Here is a 20,557-nt window from a genome sequence, read left to right on the forward strand (position 1 = left end):
TCATGGAGAAAGAGCTCAGCTGCTCCCTGAACGCACGTGCCTTCTGAGTGCAAGACAGGCACACGCTGGAGACAAGTAGAGAAACATGTTGTTATCAGTGATTAGAAGCAAAGCTGGAGAAGAACTCACTCTGGCACGTGTCTGATTCCCTGTAGAAAGCTAAGGGGCACTGCTCCAGGCAAGCTCCTTCATGGAGAACGTGGCCATCCATGCACTGCAGGCAGTCGGTCCTCTGGGGGCCTTTGCAAGCATTGCAGCTCCAGTCGCACTCTGGAAAAAGAGAGTTTAACATAGGGCAGCCCTCCCCAGGGTGTATTAGCTCACTTGCACAAACACTGAGGGGCACCTTTGGGACCTACGAGCTAGGGGAGTGTAAGCCCAAACAGCAGAGAAAGAACTGTTCAACAGACACTAAAAAGAAAGTATAATTTGTACTGAGTGACTTCTTACAACATAAGACACATCCTTTTTTGCCACCTCTTGAACTTAACAAGCCAGATTCCAGCTGGCTTAGCTTTTGTTCAGCACTCAAACTCCTGTGACACGGGTGCAGCTCCGTAGCTTGTAGACCCTGATTTTACCCTGAAAGCATCGAGGCTCCTTCTCTTACAACTCTGGGTTTGCTGTTCATTAATAGTTATCCAATGCATTAATAATTATCTAGCCCACTTGATCAATCTCGTCCCTTGCAAACGCAGCACCTTCTGGGATCCTCAAAGCTGTTCTAACCACTCTGACCACAAGAGGATGAAACCACTGTCCCTTGCCCTCCGAGGAGTGCCACTCTGAGGAGTCAGAAGGCCAGAAACGCAGCAGGTACCGCTGGGATCACAGACATCTCCAGGTGCCCTTGCATTATTCCTCCTCAGAGGTGCCACAGTTAAGCTAGGTCTGGATACGAGAGAGAACCAGGTAGAAACAAACACTGAACAACAAGTGACTGTATTAAATCCTCAGGTAGTGGCATTCTGCAATATGCCCGCATTATCCTCACTTATTACCATTAATGAATCCTCTCCTTGGGAGTTCTCGAAATCTTTCAAGTCATGGATCTTTTAAATTGCTCCCAAATGTTGTTGCTGCAGTCATCCTGCCATGCAGTATTTAGTAAGTCAAAGGGAAGCAGGTAAGTACACAAGGCCCTACAAGCACTCTAAAAAAAGAAGGGCCTGGTAAGCTCACTCATTATTCAGCTGAGCCATGACTAAAGGAATTGCACGACCTGACTCCTGAAAAGTTTGCTGGCTCACTTACTAAATCATTTACAAGAGACGGATTTGCAATAATCTTGTTTTTCACTGAAAGGTAGAAGTATGTGACAGCAGCCTCCTGAAAAAGAGGAAAACTACAAAAACCTCCAAAGTGGTGTGTTACTAAGCAGCTGCCCCCTCGCACATGCTTTCTATAGCAGGCCACCTCTATAGATCATGCCGCGGATTATAACAAAGTATTAGCCCAGTTTGTTGCAATTATTATTTTTTCTTCAAGCCAGCAAAGTATTTCTCACCTCTGCACGTCTTGGTGGAAAAATCAAGATAATACTGCTGGGCACAGCTCTCGTACTGGCATTCTCCAAACAACAGGACCTTAGCAGGGTCTCTGCAGGACGTACAGCCTGCGGCTGACTCACAGCTCAGGCACTGGCTGTTGCAAGCTGTGGAAAGAGAAAGGAAATAACTGTAATTATTGAGGTACCAGCCAACTGCACAAGTAAAAATGATTTTTTCCTGTAGCTTCTCTACACTAGGTCATGAGACACCCCCATGGAGACTTCAGTGTCTGCTTCTTGCATCCCTCCTGATAACTTCAAAAATGTAAAGTTTCCCTCAAATTGAAAAAGACTTCTGTGTCTCCTCATAGACCTTCATAACGCTGCTCCTAAGCGCTGCTTCTTTCTCTCCTCTGCAAAGGTTAGGATGAAATTGAATTCAGATCTCCTTATAAGAGCTCTCCTTGTCTCTGTTTTGATTTTCTTGTTTTGCTACTGTTGTTCTTTTTAAGCGTGCTATGTTTTAAATGATTATAGACTTAAGACACCTGTTTAGAGACCATAATGAATGGCTCCAATCAAATGAGCAACCCCTGGGGGAACCACAGGCCCACCAAATTTCACATTTTTTTTCCTATTTCTGTAGCTGGACAGTTTGACATTTTGGAACTCTGGGAAGCAAATAGGAAGGCCAGGAAAAAACTAAATTTGGGAATTCACTGAACCTAAGATCAAAGTCCAGAGGTTCAGAATATTTCAACTCACCTCTTTGACACCCAGGGCCTGAACTTTGCAGGAGTTATGTTAGTAACCTGGTGATATCAGAGCTCTTAGCTATTTCACAGCAGAGGATTTAATACTACTGTGAAGAACTGACAAATATTTCCCAGCACTTTGCCCCATGCGCTGAAAGTCCACTCTGATACTGGTGAGACAAAGAATTTCCAAAATAATCAACCACTTCCAAGGATTCACAGCACATTGCCACTGCATGTGGAGAAAACTCATGTGGATTTACATGTCTGCTTTACACAAAAAAAAACCCTGTACCCTGTAATTCCTGTGCTGGCAAACACTGCAATGGCAAAATACGCTATTTATGGAAATTCATTTCCCTCTGCTTTTCATTTAAGGTTTGAGTTTTACGGTCGCAAACCTCGAAATACAGAAACACAACTGAAAATATGCACATTGCTCTTGTTGAAACCCAATGCAAGGTGCCCTTCAAAACAATTACTTGCTTTATCTCATCTCAAGAATGTCACAGAAGGCCTGGATTTTGCTGAAGTACAAATGAATTTCTAGCAAAACCCAGCAACTGTTTTCAGGTGCTTTAGTGCCAGTCTCATTGCAGCTAACTTATTAGCTGGAATTGAATACAACATGAATATTACATGGAATAATTACTATTTATAAGATGCTGTGAAAGTATTAAAAGCATGGCAAAACTCACCACATGAAGTGTGGTATGCAGAAAACATCAACAGAAATCAAGTGACCCAGACAGACATTCCTGAACAGTAAGCAAAAACTACATTTGAAAGCAAACATATCTGCTTTTCTTATCAGCATGACTCCACACCTACATTTTTAAACCCCAAAAGAGCTTGTTAAGCTTTGCCCTGTTCCTCAGCCAGTATTTCAGTGAGCTTAAAAACTTTTCAGAGAGCAGGTCTATGCACTCAGCATTCCTCTGAACTCTAATCCAAACCTGAGTTCCTCAAAAGCGCAACGCGACTCCGATATACTTCAGAGAGACAGCAAATTTCTCAACCTGACAGCCAACCTCTGATTAACCAATCCTCATTACCTCCAAGTGGTAGTTTTGCAGCAGCCTGGCACAGTTTGCACCTACATGCCTTATCAGCAGTACTTCACTCGAAAAAGGCACAAGAGACAATTGGAATGACAAAAATTCAGTGCCCCAACACACTTTGCCTTGAGCCTCCTGCCACAACTGCCACACACTTCTTAAAAAGCCATTCACCAGCCAGCAGATTAGAAACGTCTCCTTGTAGTGAGAGTTTGCTTGCAAAAAAATCTATTTGCATTTGAGCTACTAACCTAAATCCAGGAAGGGCGCAGTGCCCGGGAACATTCCACTTGCAGCAGGATGTCCTAAGGGGGGCTAGCAGTGGGAAAGTTTTCATTAGGAAAGGGCATTTTCATTAATAAGAAAACTATTTTGGACTAGTGACAAGAAAATCTAGGCAGCGGGAGGGCAGAGTGAACACCCTGTAGAACTCGCATGATAGTAGGCAGGACAGTGAGAATCCTGTGATTCTGCTCTTCTTATTCCTTTTTATATTACTTTCCTTTTTTTAATTACTAAATAGCCTCTTTTTTTTCTGCCAACTGAAGAATAGCACAAATTCTTCCAGCTATTTCCTTGAACTTAATGCAAGGTGCCTCCCTCTCTGCTGATACGATGGAAATATTAGTTTCCAGAGAACAATAAATCTCAACAAAAGCCAAGTAAAGCTGACAACCATATCAGTTTCCTCCTATCAAACTTCATTAGTAAAGAAACTGGGTCTAGATAGGATGACACTGATACCTACTCTCGGTGCAGAGCAATGGAGTTATTCTATCATAAATCAGGGGAACTTAAATTACTGTAACACAGGACTTAAGAGATCTGAGTGCTCAGGTTCAGAGCAAGCAAATCATTTAAGAACTCGTTTATTTTTAGGTGTGTGTATTATAGTGAGTCAATTTAAGAAGGCATTTTAGTATTTTTTTAGTTCTCTGGGTCATAAAATTTGGCATTTTGGAACATCAAGTCCAATAATTATGTGAGGAATAACTCAATTGATGTCAAGGCCAAAAAAACCATAAAATAATAAAAGTAAAGAAACACCTGGGTGATTCACAAGGTATGGTAGCTTGCACAGACATAAATATTATTGGACTTAGCATCAGACTAATTGCATCAGATCATCAGACATAAAAACACCACGGTTTGACTACCTAAGCCAGAGATGTGTCTACCTGGCTGCACCTAATTTCTACTGGAGTTTTCAGCAGTGGAAAAATTTGCCATAAGTGTTGAGGTTTTAGCAGAGCTAAAACTGGTCTAACCATGTCATATTCTCACAAAACCTGGAGTCCACCAGTTCTTTTGGTCACTGCTTTATGTACTGCCTGGACAAGGTAGCTTTACACAAGCTCTCTGGCAGATTTTTTTTCCATGAAATCCAAGGCCTCCTGTCTCTGAAGTCAATAACAAAACTGCAACTGTGTTCCAACCTAAAGCCTTCTTGTAGGCTCCGTGTCTCAGGTAGCAGCAACTTCTGTCAACTCACTCTGAATTTTCAGCCACCTGAAGTCTTCCAGCTATAGAAACAGTAGCAAAGGAGCAGGAAAACATAGGCTGGGGATTACCCTGGGGGAAGGAGAGATGGCTTGGAAAGAGACTCACGTTTGCAGGTCCGGCTCTCGTCTCTGTAGTATCCTGGGGAACAGGCGGGAACACACGTGCTGCTGTGGGAGAGCACCAGGCTGCTGTCGCAGGAAGAGCAGGAAAAAGGGCCCTCGCCGCTGCAGGTTTTGCATGAGGGGTGACATCCTGCAGAGACAGCAAGAGCAGATGTTTCTGTTCAAGGAAAAGCAGATCTTTAAGCAGGTTCCACAGGGTCCAGCAGAAGCAGGCTCAGAGACCAAGCACAGCAACACTAAGTATCCCAAGTTCTCGCTAAATTCTGAGAGAGCTATTGGAGGTCAGCACTCAGAGCCCCTTCCAACCTGCAGGAGGCTCTCATTCACGTCCTCATCCTCTCTTCTCCCAGTCCTTCTGCTTCCTAATCTGACTCAAGAGATTTAGAATCCTGCAGTGGTTGCGGCCAATCTACCCTATTATCCTTCTGGAAAGGGAAAACAACTTAGACCCAACTTACTTGTCTGTTCAATTTCAGGATGAGTCTTTACCTAAAGAACGATGGCATCATTATATCCATCAGGCCAAATTCACCCGTGAGAGTGGGCAGAAAATTAAGAGGAGTGACTGCACTGCACTGTGCTGGAGATCTTAAAAACCAGCATAGAATGCAATATGAGCTTTGACAAGCTGAATAATGCAACACTGCTTTTAAATGAAAACTTCATACCAAATGGAGGAAATGTTGTCCCTAGCTTTGGATTTCCAGGGAGGCAGAATTTCTTTCTCAGGAGTCTTCGATATTAAATGATTTGGAGAAAAATTCATACAGCTCAGAGATTCTGTTTGCTAAAAGCAGGTAAATAAACACACAACTCCTGAAATCTTTGACAGGCTCTTTGAAACAGTAACCATTAACATTTAGACAAGGTTAGACAATGCCGCTTCCTGTAGCGGGACCAAATTTGACTTCTAGATCTTGACTTTAATGTGCAGAATTTCTCGTCTTCATCTGCCTCTCTTAAAATAACCTGCAATACTCCATTTTCAGATTAAGATGCATTGGGCTCTGCGGGCCACGTAACAAGGAAAGCAACCTACTTCCTTCTAGGAGGAGTCCAAGAAACGCAGAACAGCACAAAGATCGAAAGACGAGACCATAAAGAAGAACAAAAACTGCAGCAGACTCAGGGACAGGTGAAGGCCCAACAGCTAGAGAACGGAATGAGCTATCAATCCACCACCAGATGCAGCCGGAGCGCTGCGTCTACTGTCACGCGAGCTGATGAAGCCGGTTTGTTGTGCCAGAGCAATGATTGCCTTTTGGACCGTTACTGCAGCAAGGCAATGCTCAGTGAACGTCAGGCAAGGTGCAAGGAGACCCTATAAAGGGGGACACTCCACTCCAAACTGCTGACTTCTGGAAAAGTTTCTGACATTAAGTGGTCTGTCTTTTATCATAGAATCATAGAACGCTTAAGGTTGGAAGGGACCTCTAGAGCTCATCTAGTCCAACCCCCCTGCACACGCAGGGTCACCTAGAGCACGTGGCACAGGACTGCGTCCAAGCGGGTTTGGAAGATCTCCAGAGAAGGAGACTCCACAACCTCTCTGGGCAGCCTGTTCCAGGGCTCTGGCACCCTCCCTGTTAAGAAATTTTTCCTTAAGGTCCTGTGGAACTTTTGGCGTTTCAGTTTGTGGCTGCAGCACATGTCCAGGAAGTATCTTTAAGGACCAAAATCCCAGAACTGTGCTGGTATCGCACAAATTGGAGCCTCAGTGAAGGACACGTGAAATGATCCGTGACTGTGGATAAACGGCCCATCTCCTCCTAGGAGCAGCCTCAAGACAGCGCACAACTCAGCATACCCTCACCCTATTCTCTGTGCCATCACCTCTGAGCAACAGGAGATACAGCCACTCACCTTCACCTTGTCCTCACAAATACTGCACTCTGGTACTCACTACAGTTCCTAACAGTATTCCTACAGTGGCCTCCAAGTGTTGGCCTTGAAGAACACGCTGTCTAAAGCCAGGCAGAGAGGAGGAGCAGCGCAGCGAGAGCGTCCCCAGGCACCCAGCAGACGTCGGCCAGGCAGGACCCCCCAGGCTCCACGCAGGGTCTCGCCTGGCAGCTGCCACAGGGGCTACTCACTCGCGCAGGCCCCGCTCCGGGCGTAGTGGCCGGCTGGGCAGTCGGGAACGCAGTGATCCCCCAGGAGCAAGTGCCGGCCGTTCTGACACGTCAGGCAGACGCTGCCGGTGTCCCGCAGGTTGGCCACGCACTCACGGCACAGCGGATGGCAGTCTGGAAGAGGCAGAGAAGAACAGAGACTGTGACCACAGGTAAACAACCGAGAGCTGCCATGGGGAAATACCAAGGATCACACGAGGGAAGGAATCTTCAGAGCTCCGCTCAAGCATCTTCTCTTCCCTCCTTCTTAAAACTGACGTGGAAAAGCTTGGCCAGAAGGCAGCTGGAAGTGCTCTGCTTTCCTCATCCTTTCTTTGTTTTAGGTGTGTTTACCTACAAGTTTCTCTAGCAAAACCATGCTGCCAGCTATAGGCATTCGCTCCCCTTTGCTCCCACCCTTTCAAAATAAAGAACATGACCTGCATAGCCCATCATCTTCTCTCACGGCTCTTACTGTTCAGAGTTTCCTACACAAATGAGACATCTGTATCCCAGAAAGGCTGCAGCATACCTCAAAGCCAAGCAAAAAGCTGGATTGAGAGCTGCATGACAGTGCCTTGAAACCTTTTCCCTTTTTTCCCCCAGAAACTTATGTCTCCTGACCTCTCTCTGAACTTGGGCGCTTCAAAAGCTTTTACAAGCAGCCTTTTGTATGCACAACAGTGCAGTGTAAGGCAACCTGGAAGCCAAATTAATCCTCATTACGGTAATTCAGAAAATTATAAAGGAAATGACGACTGTCTTGAAAGAAATGTAATAATGAGGCTTGATTTGAGTACCTGGCCTCCTGTCAGGTTTCTAGTGGTGGCTCAGCTTTCTGTCCTTTGACTCTCCTGAGAGCATCACTAGAGATTGTCAGGCAATCTAATTTTACGAGCTGAAGACAGGGTGGGTCACGTAGGAGATCCAGGGAATTCTGCATCCACCCCTACAAAAGCTGCAGCAGCAGCTAGTGTCGAGCCCCAGCCTGCTTTCTCCTAAACGTTACACCCAAGGAGCCCCTCCAGACCCCGGGCAGGAAGCACGGACGCAGCTCGGAGATAAACCCGGCCCCGAGCACATGCAGTGTGCAAGGCCCTCAAAGCAGCTGCCTCCTCCCCGTCCTGGCTTCACAGTCTCTGACCTGTGCAGTCCCTGTTGCCACTTTGCAGACTTGGCGGGAGGATATTCACAGCCACAGGGGAGCTAAAGCTGAGTCAGAACGGGGGCTAGAGGTAAAATGATAGAGAGAAAATGTAGGGAGCCCAAATAACCAGAATCTACTGTAAATGACCATCCCAAAGTCAAGTTTAAAAGTCTTAAGTCTCTACAAAACCAGGTGCTGCTGCAGCACACGCTGCTCCTCCTGAAAGCCTCTATCTATGATCCTATATGTTGAAAGAAGTCTTTTTTTGTTGTTTTTATTGTTTTATGATAAATCAGTCCATACCTTTCTTGTTCCTTTGAAAACCTGGAGATCAAAGAGCACACATTGGCAAAAAAAGCCCTGACACTGGTGCTGAATTTGAAGGGCCTCGGGAAACCAGCGACAGAGGAAAGGAAGAACTGAAGGACTTTGTATTGGAAAAAATCATTTAAATTTTTCACAGCAGGCTCCCTTTGAAGGAGGAGGGGAGGAGAGCATTTGCTCGATGCTTCTCAGCAATATCTCACATCCATATTTGTTTTCTGTTCCTGCCTTCTCCCTCGCAGTCCTCGCTGCAGCTCAGCTGGGGTGCAACCCTGGGAGGTACCTGGCCTTGTATGCCCAGCATGTTTGCTGACAGCCACTTTGGTTACCCAATTCCTTTAGACTTCCTCCACTATCCAGACTGGATTCTTCTGCCTCCCATTCATCTTTTCAAGATTACTAAGCTGCTTCCCACTCTCCAGACAAAACTTCTCCCTGTTACCCTTTCAGCCTGCTCTTCTTTGCCAATTCAAAACCTTGTGCAACATTTCAATATCGTGCATCTTGCTATAAAGCAGGTGATATGGTGCAAAGCACAATATCATGATTCACAGATTGCAGTTTTCACAGCTATTGCATCACCACACACACTGCAGCTTTTTCTTAGCGTGCAAAAAAATGTAAACAAAATAGTGCCCTTCTTACATGGAAAAGCATCTACAAACTGTTTCCTTGCCCACAAGCAGAGAGGAGCTGTTTGGGAAGCCAAAATAATCTTTGAAGTGTTTGTGAATGCTCAGAAAGGAAAGCAGAGGCATTTCGACCGCTCAGCTCCTCCACTAGCAAAACAATCAACCACTTGTATTGTTCAAATATACCTTCCTGCCTAAGGCTCTTTTGAACATTTTTCCCTGGTTCGAGTTTCACATTATACTTACTCAGGTATGGTATGAGGATTACAACAAGACACTACTCTAAACACATGTAATTTACAGGTGTGTCTGCATGCAGCAATAAATCCAGAAAGAGAAGTCACTGTGGCTGACTCGGCTCATTCTTAGCCACCTAGAACTGACCGGGATTTTTGTTTTGTTGTTTCTTCCAGGGGTTTTCCATCTGCCTCCTAAAAAGAGCCAGCTGAACCTTGCCACATAAACTAGTGAGGTGAACTCCTAGTGAAGTGAAATCCTGCTTGCAGGATTTGCCTGGCACCTTCTGAAAGGGGTGAGAGCTTCTCTGGACAGAAGATCCAGGTAGATGGTGCCTGGCACAAATGAGCCCGGATCAAAGTGGGGAGTTGGTCTTTAGGTCTCCTCAGCTGGCAACTTCTGCAGGAACCTGCACCTCAGTGACTAAGTGGAGCTAAGCCTCACTCTTGTTCTGCTCAGGGAGACTCCAGCTCTTGGGGATGATATCAGTATCTAAGAGTACGCCAGCAGTGCATTAATTTTACAAGGAACTGAGTGTATTTCTTGTTGTCAGTGTTCCTACCAGGCTTTTAAGCTTCTTGCTTCATCTGCTGCATGCTTCCATTGACTCAGAAGAGCAAGGAGGAAACCTCGAGGCAGGCATGGGACTTTTTCAAAACAGAAACAGTTTTTTAGTATTAATATAGGGTGTTATGAGCAGGACGACAGTTTTAATGATGGTGCTACATCCTAGATTGGTAACTGAAATTTAACTTGTCTCGCATGAGCAACTCGGAGAGGGAGAGAGAAAGCAAATAATCTTTACAAAGTGGGAAAGCACAAAACACAGAAGACCTGAGATTCCACAGAGGATGGCTAAAACTATGCACACGCTCCTGTGCATACACTTGAACTATAAAATAAAATTCATAAACTGAGCACTCTCCAGAAGACTGGCACAAATACATTGTACCCCAACAAGAGCTTGGAAAGTCACCGATCCTATAAAATCTGATGCCATTTTATCATTCATCTGCTTACACTTGAAAGGCTCATTTGCTAAACTGCTAAAAATGAGACTTTTTTCCTTTTCGGTTAACAAGGTGAATGCTCCAGCCCTCATTCGGGTAACATGCACAATAAAAACATTCATTCACAGGCAATGGTTTCGAGTGACAGTTGCTTTTCTCCATCCTCTGTGAAAGATTTCTCCCCACAGTCTATAAAGTCTGACAGATGGTTATAATGCACGGCAGTGCCTATAAGTCACCACACAGCTCTGCCTGGAGGACGAGGAATAGCAGATAGATGGGAAGATAACTGTAAAAAAAAAAAGATTGCTTGGGGAAGCAAAGGAAAAAGCTTTGTTAGATTCTCATGCAAATAGTGTATAAGGCAAGTGTCAGGGGTTTCACTGTTTTCTTTTATGGGACAGCTGCTCTTTAGCTGGTAATTAATAACCTGCCAAGGCAAATTTAGCCGTCCAATCAGTGCTGAATGAGGCAAATGAGTGAAATTTAACAGGCTCTTTATCTGTAGCAGAACTAGCAACACTTATCATCTGCTTAAACACCAGGCCCGAGTGTGGCACAAGGAGCAACACACTTTTAACTGCAAATCCAAGACCAAAGCCCAGAGTTTTCTTTTCAAGGTAGCAAATAACACTGTTCCTCTATGTCAGGTAGATAGAGGAACATCACTGCATCTAAAGCACACAGACATTAAGGGGCCACAGGTTACGAAGACCAAGCAAAAATGTACACTGGCCTCTCTACCATGGAGCAAGTCACATGGCAAGACCAGGGATAGAGCTGGGGGAGGAAGGATGGCTCCTTATCCTCTTACCGTGTTGTATCGTACACGCGGCCACTCCAGCCGCGGTGAAATAAGCCTGAAAACACGTTCCTGCTTTGAGAAGACAGCTCTACAAAGAGTGGCCAGTGTTCATGGCCTGCTGGGCTTTGAAATAAAGCTTGCTTAATGTGCAAGGAAAGGAGGCGTTACCAGAGCGCAGCCGCTTTGCGGTGCAGAGAGTCAGGCAAGGTCCTGTCCTGCTGATTCATCCCTGTCAGCGCAGGGAGTCTCCAGGTCAACCCGTGCCCTCCGCAATGCCCCAGTGGCCCCACTCTTCCCAATTGCCAGTCCTCATCACTGCCAGGCCCCTCGAGTTCTGCTTAACCTCCCGAGATCTGGGGAGCATGTTTATTTCTCCATGACACCTCACCAAATTCACAAGAAACAGCAGCCTAAGAAGGATAATTAAAGCACACAGTGTGAAGGAAGCAGCAAAGAAAATCCTTCTCCAGAAAAATCCTTGTTGGTGGTAAATGGAGGGTTTCTTTTTGAATGAATGAAATTTGAAGCTTGCATGTCCCACATTTCCAGGGACCAGGGAGAGCATATTGAAAGATAATGGGAAAGTAAGGTGGAGGAAATAAAGTCCACACAGCTATGATGTTACAGGACATTAATGAGCATTGTTATATCCCCTGAAATTTTACAGGGCAGAGACAGCGCACAACACTGAAATGCTGACCAATTTCCATACTGAGATCACTAGTGTGTATAGAACAGCTTGATTTTCCAGTCTGACTGCTTGTACACATAAGGAGCAGTGCAATACTTCGGGGGCATCTTCCTACTCCTGAGATACCTTGTTCCCTCCTTTTAGTGTCTGTACTGTAATCAGGTAAAGCAAGAACTGTTGGTTAAAAAGGGGATGAAGAAACAGTTTCTAAAATTTATCTGTGGAGAGTAAAGAAACGAGCATTTTGTAAAAATAAAATACACACAAACACACATACATAAACAAAAAGAAGTCTTTGCAAAGGGAGTCATCCAGACTACACTGAGAATGATCGCCTCTGAAAGGATTTATTATGTATGCTGCATTTCTTCCCTATTCTTAGGTTTATCCAGTTTGGAACTATTCAGACTAGGATAAGCCTCACACATTGTATCTTTTATTTGATAAAGAAAAGAAGTGGTTTGATAAAGCTCAAAAATTTCTGGAGTGGTTCCCAGGATATGTTTATACATGTCTGCATGATGGATTAAAAGTGATTTCTCTTTTTAAATAGGTAAATGCAATTAGTTACTTCTGATGATAGGCTTAAATGTAGGCATAGGGCACCCACAGAGTATAACCCCTGTGTATAAATCTTATTATCTCCCCAAAATGCACAAGCAATCCTAGCTGTGCCAGCTTTTCTTTAGGGCCCCATAAGCTGCTTCTCATAAAAAATGTTCCCTTAATTCACTTTGCTCTGTGATGGATCTAAGCTTTCCTGACCTTGCATTCACCAGCTTGGCTCTGCTCTCAGAAGCAACCCTGTTTCTGGCCACTGGAGGTAACAGCACCACAGACATTGCAGACACCTAGGACTGCTCCTTGCTCGAGGACAAGCTGCAGAGGGAGCGGCCCTGTGTATGACCCATGCAATCTGCTGCTCCTTACCCACGCAGTAGCCCACCAGGTTGAGATACTGCTCCTCCTTGCAGTTTGTCCTGCACTTTCCACCCGCCAGCGTCGCGTGGGGATGGCAGGTCACGCACTCGACGTCCGCAGGGCCGCGGCAGGTCTTGCAGGATGGATGACAGGCTGGGGAGGGAAACAAACACTCATTGGAATGCACTCGCTATAGCCTTTCTGCCACCTTGCCCAGGAACACGGCTCCTCTGAAAATGCCTTCCTCCTACAGGGACGTAAAATGATGTTGAAAGCACAAGTGACTGCAGAGTTTTGATTAGGAAGGTTTTGACATTCTTCTTTTTAATAAAGGAAATGAAGAAAGAGTTGAAAATTAAAAGCTTTGCTTTTCTTCTCTGCATAAATCAAGGTATAGATCTATACAAAATACACTTATCAGCCCATTTTTTCCTCCCTCTAGCATATGTGTGTGCATATAGAAAGAGTGGGATGCCAGGGAGACATAAATTAAACATTTTGGTATTATATAAAAATTATTGTGGGTATGAGTTTCATATGCATGAGTGGGGAATCCAGGAGTGAATTCTGCACAAATCCCTCCCCGACTGAACCCACTAAAACCTAAATGTGATGCTATCTCATCAGCCACACTGTGCCTGGCAGAAACACAACAAAAGGACTGCAGAGAAAGAGATTAAGATTGCTCAAAAATATTTCACTCAGGCTGGTTTTTGTATCCTTCTACCTTTAAAGCCAGGTGCCTTATTTCCATGCTTCCCACACTACAGATGCAAGGTACTACAGCTAATCTGTAGAAAAGCCTCTTAAAAACCAGTGTATAAACTCTTCAGTGACTAAAGGCACACAGCTTCAAAGCCTCCCACCTCAGGCCTCCCCAGGTTCCCTCTCCACAGGGAAGCTGGGGCTCTTCTTGCAGCTGTACAGTGCAGGGCTCCGGCATTTCAGACCCAGCCCATCGCCCCCCACCACCCTCTCAGAAATTATGCCCATGATTGCACTGCTCCATAAAAGCAAAAGGAAGAGTCAGACTTCGAGACACACCTCTATTCACTGAGTGGTGCTGTGCAAGAAAGGCAGGAGATCCAAGCTGGCAGCATAGAGAAAGCCGCCGCTTTCCCGAGAGCGGAATTCTGTTCCCAGGACATTTACGTAAGGCTGGGATCTGAAGTGGTATAATGCAGCGTTCAGCAGTTACCTCAGCTCTTCGGGAGCAGCACACGAGCTCAGAATTGATGAATCTTTACAAAGGCTTGCCAAAGGAATATATTTATAGAGCTTTCCCCCGGATGAACAGATTGAATAAATAGAACGACGGACTTCAGAAGAGCCTTTTTCTAAGCGTTAGGTCTTTTGGGGAAGCAACCAATCCAACTTCAGTGAATTTCTCCTCCTACCGGGACAGATGCACAGACACCCGACCGGCTAAATCTATTAAAAAAGAACCAGCCTGCAGCTGGCCTAGAGGGGCCCGCTCAGCTGCCTGCCCCAGCGCCAGGTCCCTGCCCGGGGACCGAGCCGCTGCAGCCGCTCCGACACTCCGCAGTCACAATCGCGAGGTCCAGCGGCCTCGATAAGGGCCTCACGCTGACTCATGGGCAAGCCGAGGGCACAAGTGACGCTGTCCCCCTGCCTAACCGGGCATATCTGTGGTTTTTATCTTACGTCTGCAGAATTTCCTCCTCCTAAACTCAGCCCTACCGTCAGCAGGGGATTAAAAATAACTCCATTTCTTATGGGCAATATATTTTGCTAGACTAATAAAACCAGTCCATGCTCAATTCTACCCAGTATGCTAAAGAGCTCTTCAGCCACAATGTGCTGGCTAAGGACACCACTGAAATAAAAGCAAAATATTTTCAGGGAACCAAGCCATGGGAGCAAACCTGACTATAATTTCTGTTTCAGTGTGTATGCCTCCCTCTCATTAGGCAGAGGTTGCATTTCCTGAAACTGGACTGTACTTTCTCCCCCGAAAATATTTAAGCAGCCTCATATAATCTCACAGCACCTCTAATTACATTGAAAAATACATTACAAAATGTGCATGCAAGGAAATCAGTGGCTTAAGTGGCAGATGCCTGCACTCTGCACTCACAGTAGCAGCGATCTTCGTGGCTGAACAGCCCCTCCGGACACTCGGAGAGGCACCGGCCTTCGAGCAGGACGTGGGAAGACGGACAAGCCGTGCAGTCCTGGGAGGCACTCCCCACACAGCCCGCACAGGAGGAGTGGCATTCTGCAGGAGAGGGAAAAACAGAGGGACAGAGAGGGCCAAATTACCTTCTAGCTTCTCTCTGCTGTTTCTATCCTAGAGCCCGGTGGGATTGCTTTCTCCCCTAAGAAAACATGAAGGTATTTGCTTTATAGGATTCACTGCTTGTGAAAGGCATAAAGGGCCAAAGAGCTAAGGCTGTGCAGCGTACTTCTCCAAGATAACGAGGAACCACAAATAGCTGCATGTTTCATCTGTCTTTGAACCCATGCAATTCATTCCTGAATTTCTAAAATGGAAGGTGGAGATGCACAACGCAGTGCAACACCTAACGCCTGCCTTTAAGAGCTCTGGGCAGAGTCTGAAATCAGCTCCTGTTGGCACCCTGCAGGTCCTGCTGGAAGGATTTTCTATCTAGCTCCACGGCAGGCTTAGGGCATCATCCATCCTGGAGCAGTAACAAGTGATTTCACAGCTAACGAATTCCTAAGCTCTCATTAGAAGGATTATTCGGAAAAAAAGAAGGGGTTAATTGTGGGTGCAGAGGTGAAATGCTAGATTGCTTCATACTGCTCCTAAAACAAGCCAGTTTAAAGCAACAATCTGATGAAATAAGTATATAAACTGAGTAGCTAAAGAACTAATATTTTTCAGAACAGAACTAGAGCATTAGAAAAACATGTAGAGAAATATTTCTGTGGACTCATGACAAATTCACAAGCACGTGGGCAAAATACTTTTAAAACTAATGCTTTTACCTGCACATGAACACCTTTTTATTCCGAATAGATGTTGCAGGCATGGTACACATCTGTTGTGGCTTTGCATTCTCAAAAAGGTTCATCTGCACACTTTCCCTGAGTGTTTTATGGTGGAAGCTCAAAGTTTGAAATATTGCATGCTCAGGCCCTTGTGCAATAAATCAGCTCCTGCAACGCCACTGCCAAGACAGCAGAGCCAGCAGCACGTAGGCTGTGCCGGCATTCCTGCCCAGGGACGTACGTGAGCACTGCTGCCCGGGCCTGTTGGTGCAGACCTGTTCCCCACTTTGAAGTGGTGCTGTACGGACTTCTGCATTCATTTCCAATACCATAACCTACAGCCAGCCAGGAAGATCCACCTCCTGCCACAGCGTGGGCACTGCATGCAAGAGCGCCAGGATTAGGCCTGCAGCCTCTCCAAACATGCCAGCAAATACACCCCACGGCAGATACCCCGCTGGGGTAAGGTGCCATCTCTCCACTGACCTAAAACGCGTTAGGGTAATTTGTGCAGTGTAGGGATGCTTTGGTATAATTTTGCAAATAAAGGAACACAAAACCTGTGGTGATTCTTCTCCATGCTCTTCACAGTAGTCTCACAGAACAAATTATGGTGCTTCACTTCAGGAGAAAAGCAAGAAAATGCTCTTCCAGCAATGAGTATCAAAGGTGACTTGAGTTATGTTTTGAGCACTGTCACAGAGCTTTACAGAAGAGAGATTCCCTTCTCCCATTTCAAACACTTTAACTCTCTGGACATGCAAGGTCCAAAACAATTCAATAGTAAAAGCTGCCTCCCCAACTTCAATTCAAAGAAGGCTAAATTGTAGACATGAACATAGTCCTTTAGAAAGGTGAACCGAATCCTTTACTCACAACCTATTGTTGGGTGTATTTTCCTTTAGAAGTACTACCACATGCCATTTCAGTTACTTGGCTTAAGTTTTCATGACTGTCAGGAGGCAAACACATAAAAAGCCCACGCCATATGAGACCACCCCAAACACCTACTGCTGGAGGCCTCAAGCAACTGTTTGCGTTTCCACTCACGTCTGCAAACTCCTGTGCTATCCAGGTAGAAGCGGGCTTGGCAGCGGGGGAGGCAAAGGCCGTGCAGAGCTCCCCGGAGGCGCTCGTCGGGCTGCAGCGCGTGCGGCGCCGCGCACCGCACGCAGTGGAAGGCCTCGGGGCCCACGCAGGCGCGGCAGGACGCGTGGCAACCTGCACAAAGGGAGAGAGGTGTCAGAGCCGCGGCCCCGGGCACGGCTTCCGGAGCACGTCGGAGCGGGAACGCCCCGATTCAGACGCTCTCGGACATCCCGCTTTTCACTTCTGCATTCCTGTGGACAGTGCTCGAAGAGGCGGCCCAGGGTGCACAACTACCTTGCAGCAACTCACAGGCTAAGACTGTTCCAAAACTAGGCAAGATAGTGGATTTTCTATAATGGAATCATGTTTTGTTTGTTTGTTTTTAAATAATATTTTGCCATCCTTTCCTAATAAAAAATAATGACTCTTTTCCAGAAAAAATAAAGTAGATAGCCAAATAACGTAGGGGAAAAAGAAAAAGAAAAAAAGCTGCAGTTCTATGCCACAGGCATTGAATTTTATTTTAAATTCTAGAACTGCAAAGGTGAACACAACCTCACTAGGGTAGATGGCAGAAAATACAGCCTGAACGGGTTCCTGGATAACCCAAACTCATCTTTCGCATTTGCAGGTTTTTCATTGCTGCAAGATGACTTCACCCTTAGCAAATTTGCAAGGCAACTGTAAGATGTTATTCATCTCGAGTCAAGAAAAATTTCAAAGTGCTAGGAATCTATTCCATGGATAAAATACCCCAAGATCACTAAATCCTGAGCGGGTGAAACCACAAAGATCAAATATACAAATTTAGTGTTTTTTTTTTTCTTTTCAAAGTGAAAAGCAATCAGTAGACAACTGGGGGAATTACTCTTTTCTTGACAGTTCGGCCTAGGATAAAGGACTAGAATCACAGTAGGATGCCTAAGGAGCAGCAGAGCAACAGCCAGCATTGACCAGGCTGACTTACCGCAGCCAGGGAACTTGCCCCAATTCCATGGCTTACCCTTGCAGACATTTTGATCCTGGTAAAACCCCTCTCCACAACCTTGCAGGCACTGGCCCAGATGCAGTGCCAGGGGAAGGGCACAGGAGGTACAGTGGGTGGCCAAAGGTCCCTCACAGGTGGAGCACAAATTGTGACAAGCTGATAAAGAAAAAGAGCACACGGAACTGAAATACTCCATTCATTCTGCTTGCAGGTGATGTGGCTGGCTACAATATCCTCCGGCCAACACAGAAAGCTTCGAGCTGGCAAGCTAATCAGCTATGTGAACTAACGAGCACGGAAGCACACAGGCATTAATAACCAGCAAAACAGTTACAATAACTCCCACTCACACTGTGTTTTTTTGTATATCTCAGTATATCTCAACGTGCTTCACAAAGCAAAGAGGTTATTTAAAATAACCCATCACAAGCGAACCAAAGAAATCAAAAACTAGAATTCCTTTCCCCACCCTCAATTTTGCACTCTTATTCCCCATGAGGACACATCTGGGGAAAATAAGACACCATGTGGAAGGTACCTAGACAGCCATAAGAAAGATGGCTTTTACCTCTGCATCTTCCTCTGCTGTCTGGGAAATATCCATCTGGGCACTCCGAAAGGCACTTCCCACCATGCAGCACCTTATCTGGGGCACAGCTCAAACACCTGGGCTGGTCCGAATAGCAGGTTTCGCAGGACGGCTCGCAGGCTGCCGAGGAGCAGAGCTCATTAACCAAAAGCACTCATGGGGCATAAAATTAACCATTAATTAACCTGGCTACAGACATGAAGGAGTGCAAACCGTGCCACGTTCTGTCTTTGTTCAAAGGTATCTTTAAATATTCTTTTCCAGGGCAAGTAACCTTCTACACCTCCCTGCAACACGTGTGAGGATCAGCACGCATGAGCTGCCCCTCATCCTGCCTAGGACTCTGAGCAAATGGCCTGTACTAGGAGGTATTGAGATTGTGATTATGTCAACACCCTGAAACTCAATGTACAAGGCTCTGTCTATCTGTAATTTTTGCCTGTTGCTGGAAAAAGTGACATTTCACACTATCAGCTTTGTATGGTGCAAAAGTACCATAGGTATCTGCAGGCATAGAAGACTAAGCAGCTTCTTTTTCTTTCCCAATTAAAATCTATAACAATTATTCAGTGAATCCAGAGACAAATATCTATGTCCTAGGACACGCAGAAGAACCCTTTCAATAAATGCAGTGTTTTTTTTTTGTTGTTGTTCACCAGAGATCTTTGAACAGACAGCGGCATTATGAGCACTTTCATGTGTGAAAATCACGTCATAAATCTTTGCAGATCTTTGCAAAACAAGAATCAGTCCTCAAGCTGTTCAGGAATTGAAAGATAGTGGAAAAGTTGAGAAAGAATTTATCATTCTTTCCCTTCTTCCCCTTTTCTTCAAATCAAAATTTTGAGTGTGATAATGCATCAAAAATCAAATACAATGTTTTCAATTAATCTTTGTGCTCTATACTATCCTGGTATTCATTTCTGAATGTCAAATTACCTGATACACAATGACCTGTTGCTCCAGTTGAGAGCTTCCCATTAAAAGAGGTTACAGGTCTCCACTTGGGCATCGAAATGCGTGTCGTAGGCGGATGTGGAAAATCTGAATTTCACAGGGTCTGAGCAGCAACTACGCTGCTGTGAGAAATCTCTGGCAATAAATCTACAAATACAGGCAAGGCGCACCTAAACAGAACTTTCTTCTCAGTTGATTTTCAAATAAAGATGTAAAACTTCAATTCTGCACACTTAGAAACACATGCTTCTGAATTTACTGGTGTAAACATCAACCAGAGCAAAAGGGAATCTGGTCAAAAGTGAAATCCAGCCAGAAGTGGCCATAAACATTTTTTTTTTCCAACAGGCTCCAGGTTTTAAGCCCACTCTCTCTAGCTGCGGCTCAGACAGGCAACCCTGAATCACTACTCCGGACTCTGTTGGACAGAGTTTCAGAGCAGCTGGAGCTGCCTGAAACAGAGACCTGGCCTGTATGGTTGCAGCAGAATTTAGATTATTTATATGAGATTTTTTTCCTTCATAAGCTGCTTGACTTCCTCCTTAATTCCCTCCAGCCTTCCCTTCCTCTTCTTTTAACTAACCTTCTCAGTTCCCAAGGCTCATCTGTTGTGCAGGTATTAGTTACTGTGATGCTGAATTATAATATAATTTCCAAAAACCCGCTGGCAAGGGCCATTTCTCTCGTTGCAGACAAATGGATTTGTCAAGCCCTCAGAAACATCTCAGTTGTGCTTTCATGCTGTTCAATGAGGGAAACAACCTTAAACCTTTCAGCATCTGATTAGCTTAAATGAATTAATAATCTTACAAACAGCAGCCTTTCCCATCCGATTATTTATGCACAAGGTGCATCTGGCTTAGACACGAATAAAATTAGAGCTGCTGCCTGGCTAAATGAAATATTGATTCCCTTTTTGCAGAACATTTCTCAAACTTCTTGCAATAGGAGAAAAGAAAAAAAACGATTAGGTATTTACCGCTGCAAATTCCATCCTTCAGGTAAAACCCCTGGCCACAGCTGGCCACACACAGCCCTGCTTTTAGCACCTGGGATGCGTCTTTGCAGGACAAACAGTTGTTCTCAGAAGGCCCCCAGCATGAGGAACAGGACTTGTGACAAGCTGCGGGAAAGAAGGCAAAGGATTAATGGT

At 45.2% G+C, this 20,557-nt stretch overlaps 1 protein-coding gene across 1 annotated transcript in view; it reads right to left on the reverse strand.

Moving 5' to 3' along the window:
- LOC104571280 (extracellular matrix organizing protein FRAS1-like) overlaps positions 1-20,557 on the reverse strand; it is a 138,016-nt gene that overhangs the window by 51,678 nt on the left and 65,781 nt on the right. The window contains exons 14-23 of the mRNA XM_088531641.1: positions 20,384-20,527; positions 18,427-18,567; positions 17,874-18,014; positions 16,832-17,002; positions 14,904-15,044; positions 12,815-12,958; positions 7,021-7,173; positions 4,911-5,057; positions 1,508-1,654; positions 130-270 (exon numbers count right to left, since the gene is read on the reverse strand). Of these exons, the coding sequence (XP_088387767.1) occupies positions 130-270; positions 1,508-1,654; positions 4,911-5,057; positions 7,021-7,173; positions 12,815-12,958; positions 14,904-15,044; positions 16,832-17,002; positions 17,874-18,014; positions 18,427-18,567; positions 20,384-20,527 (1,470 nt within the window). The remainder of the gene's footprint in view (positions 1-129; positions 271-1,507; positions 1,655-4,910; positions 5,058-7,020; positions 7,174-12,814; positions 12,959-14,903; positions 15,045-16,831; positions 17,003-17,873; positions 18,015-18,426; positions 18,568-20,383; positions 20,528-20,557) is intronic.

The sequence above is a fragment of the Tinamus guttatus genome, unplaced genomic scaffold (genome assembly GCF_059628265.1).
Source record: "Tinamus guttatus ecotype Peru unplaced genomic scaffold, ASM5962826v1 Tinamus_guttatus_pri_ptg000423l, whole genome shotgun sequence".
NCBI lineage: Eukaryota > Metazoa > Chordata > Aves > Tinamiformes > Tinamidae > Tinamus > Tinamus guttatus.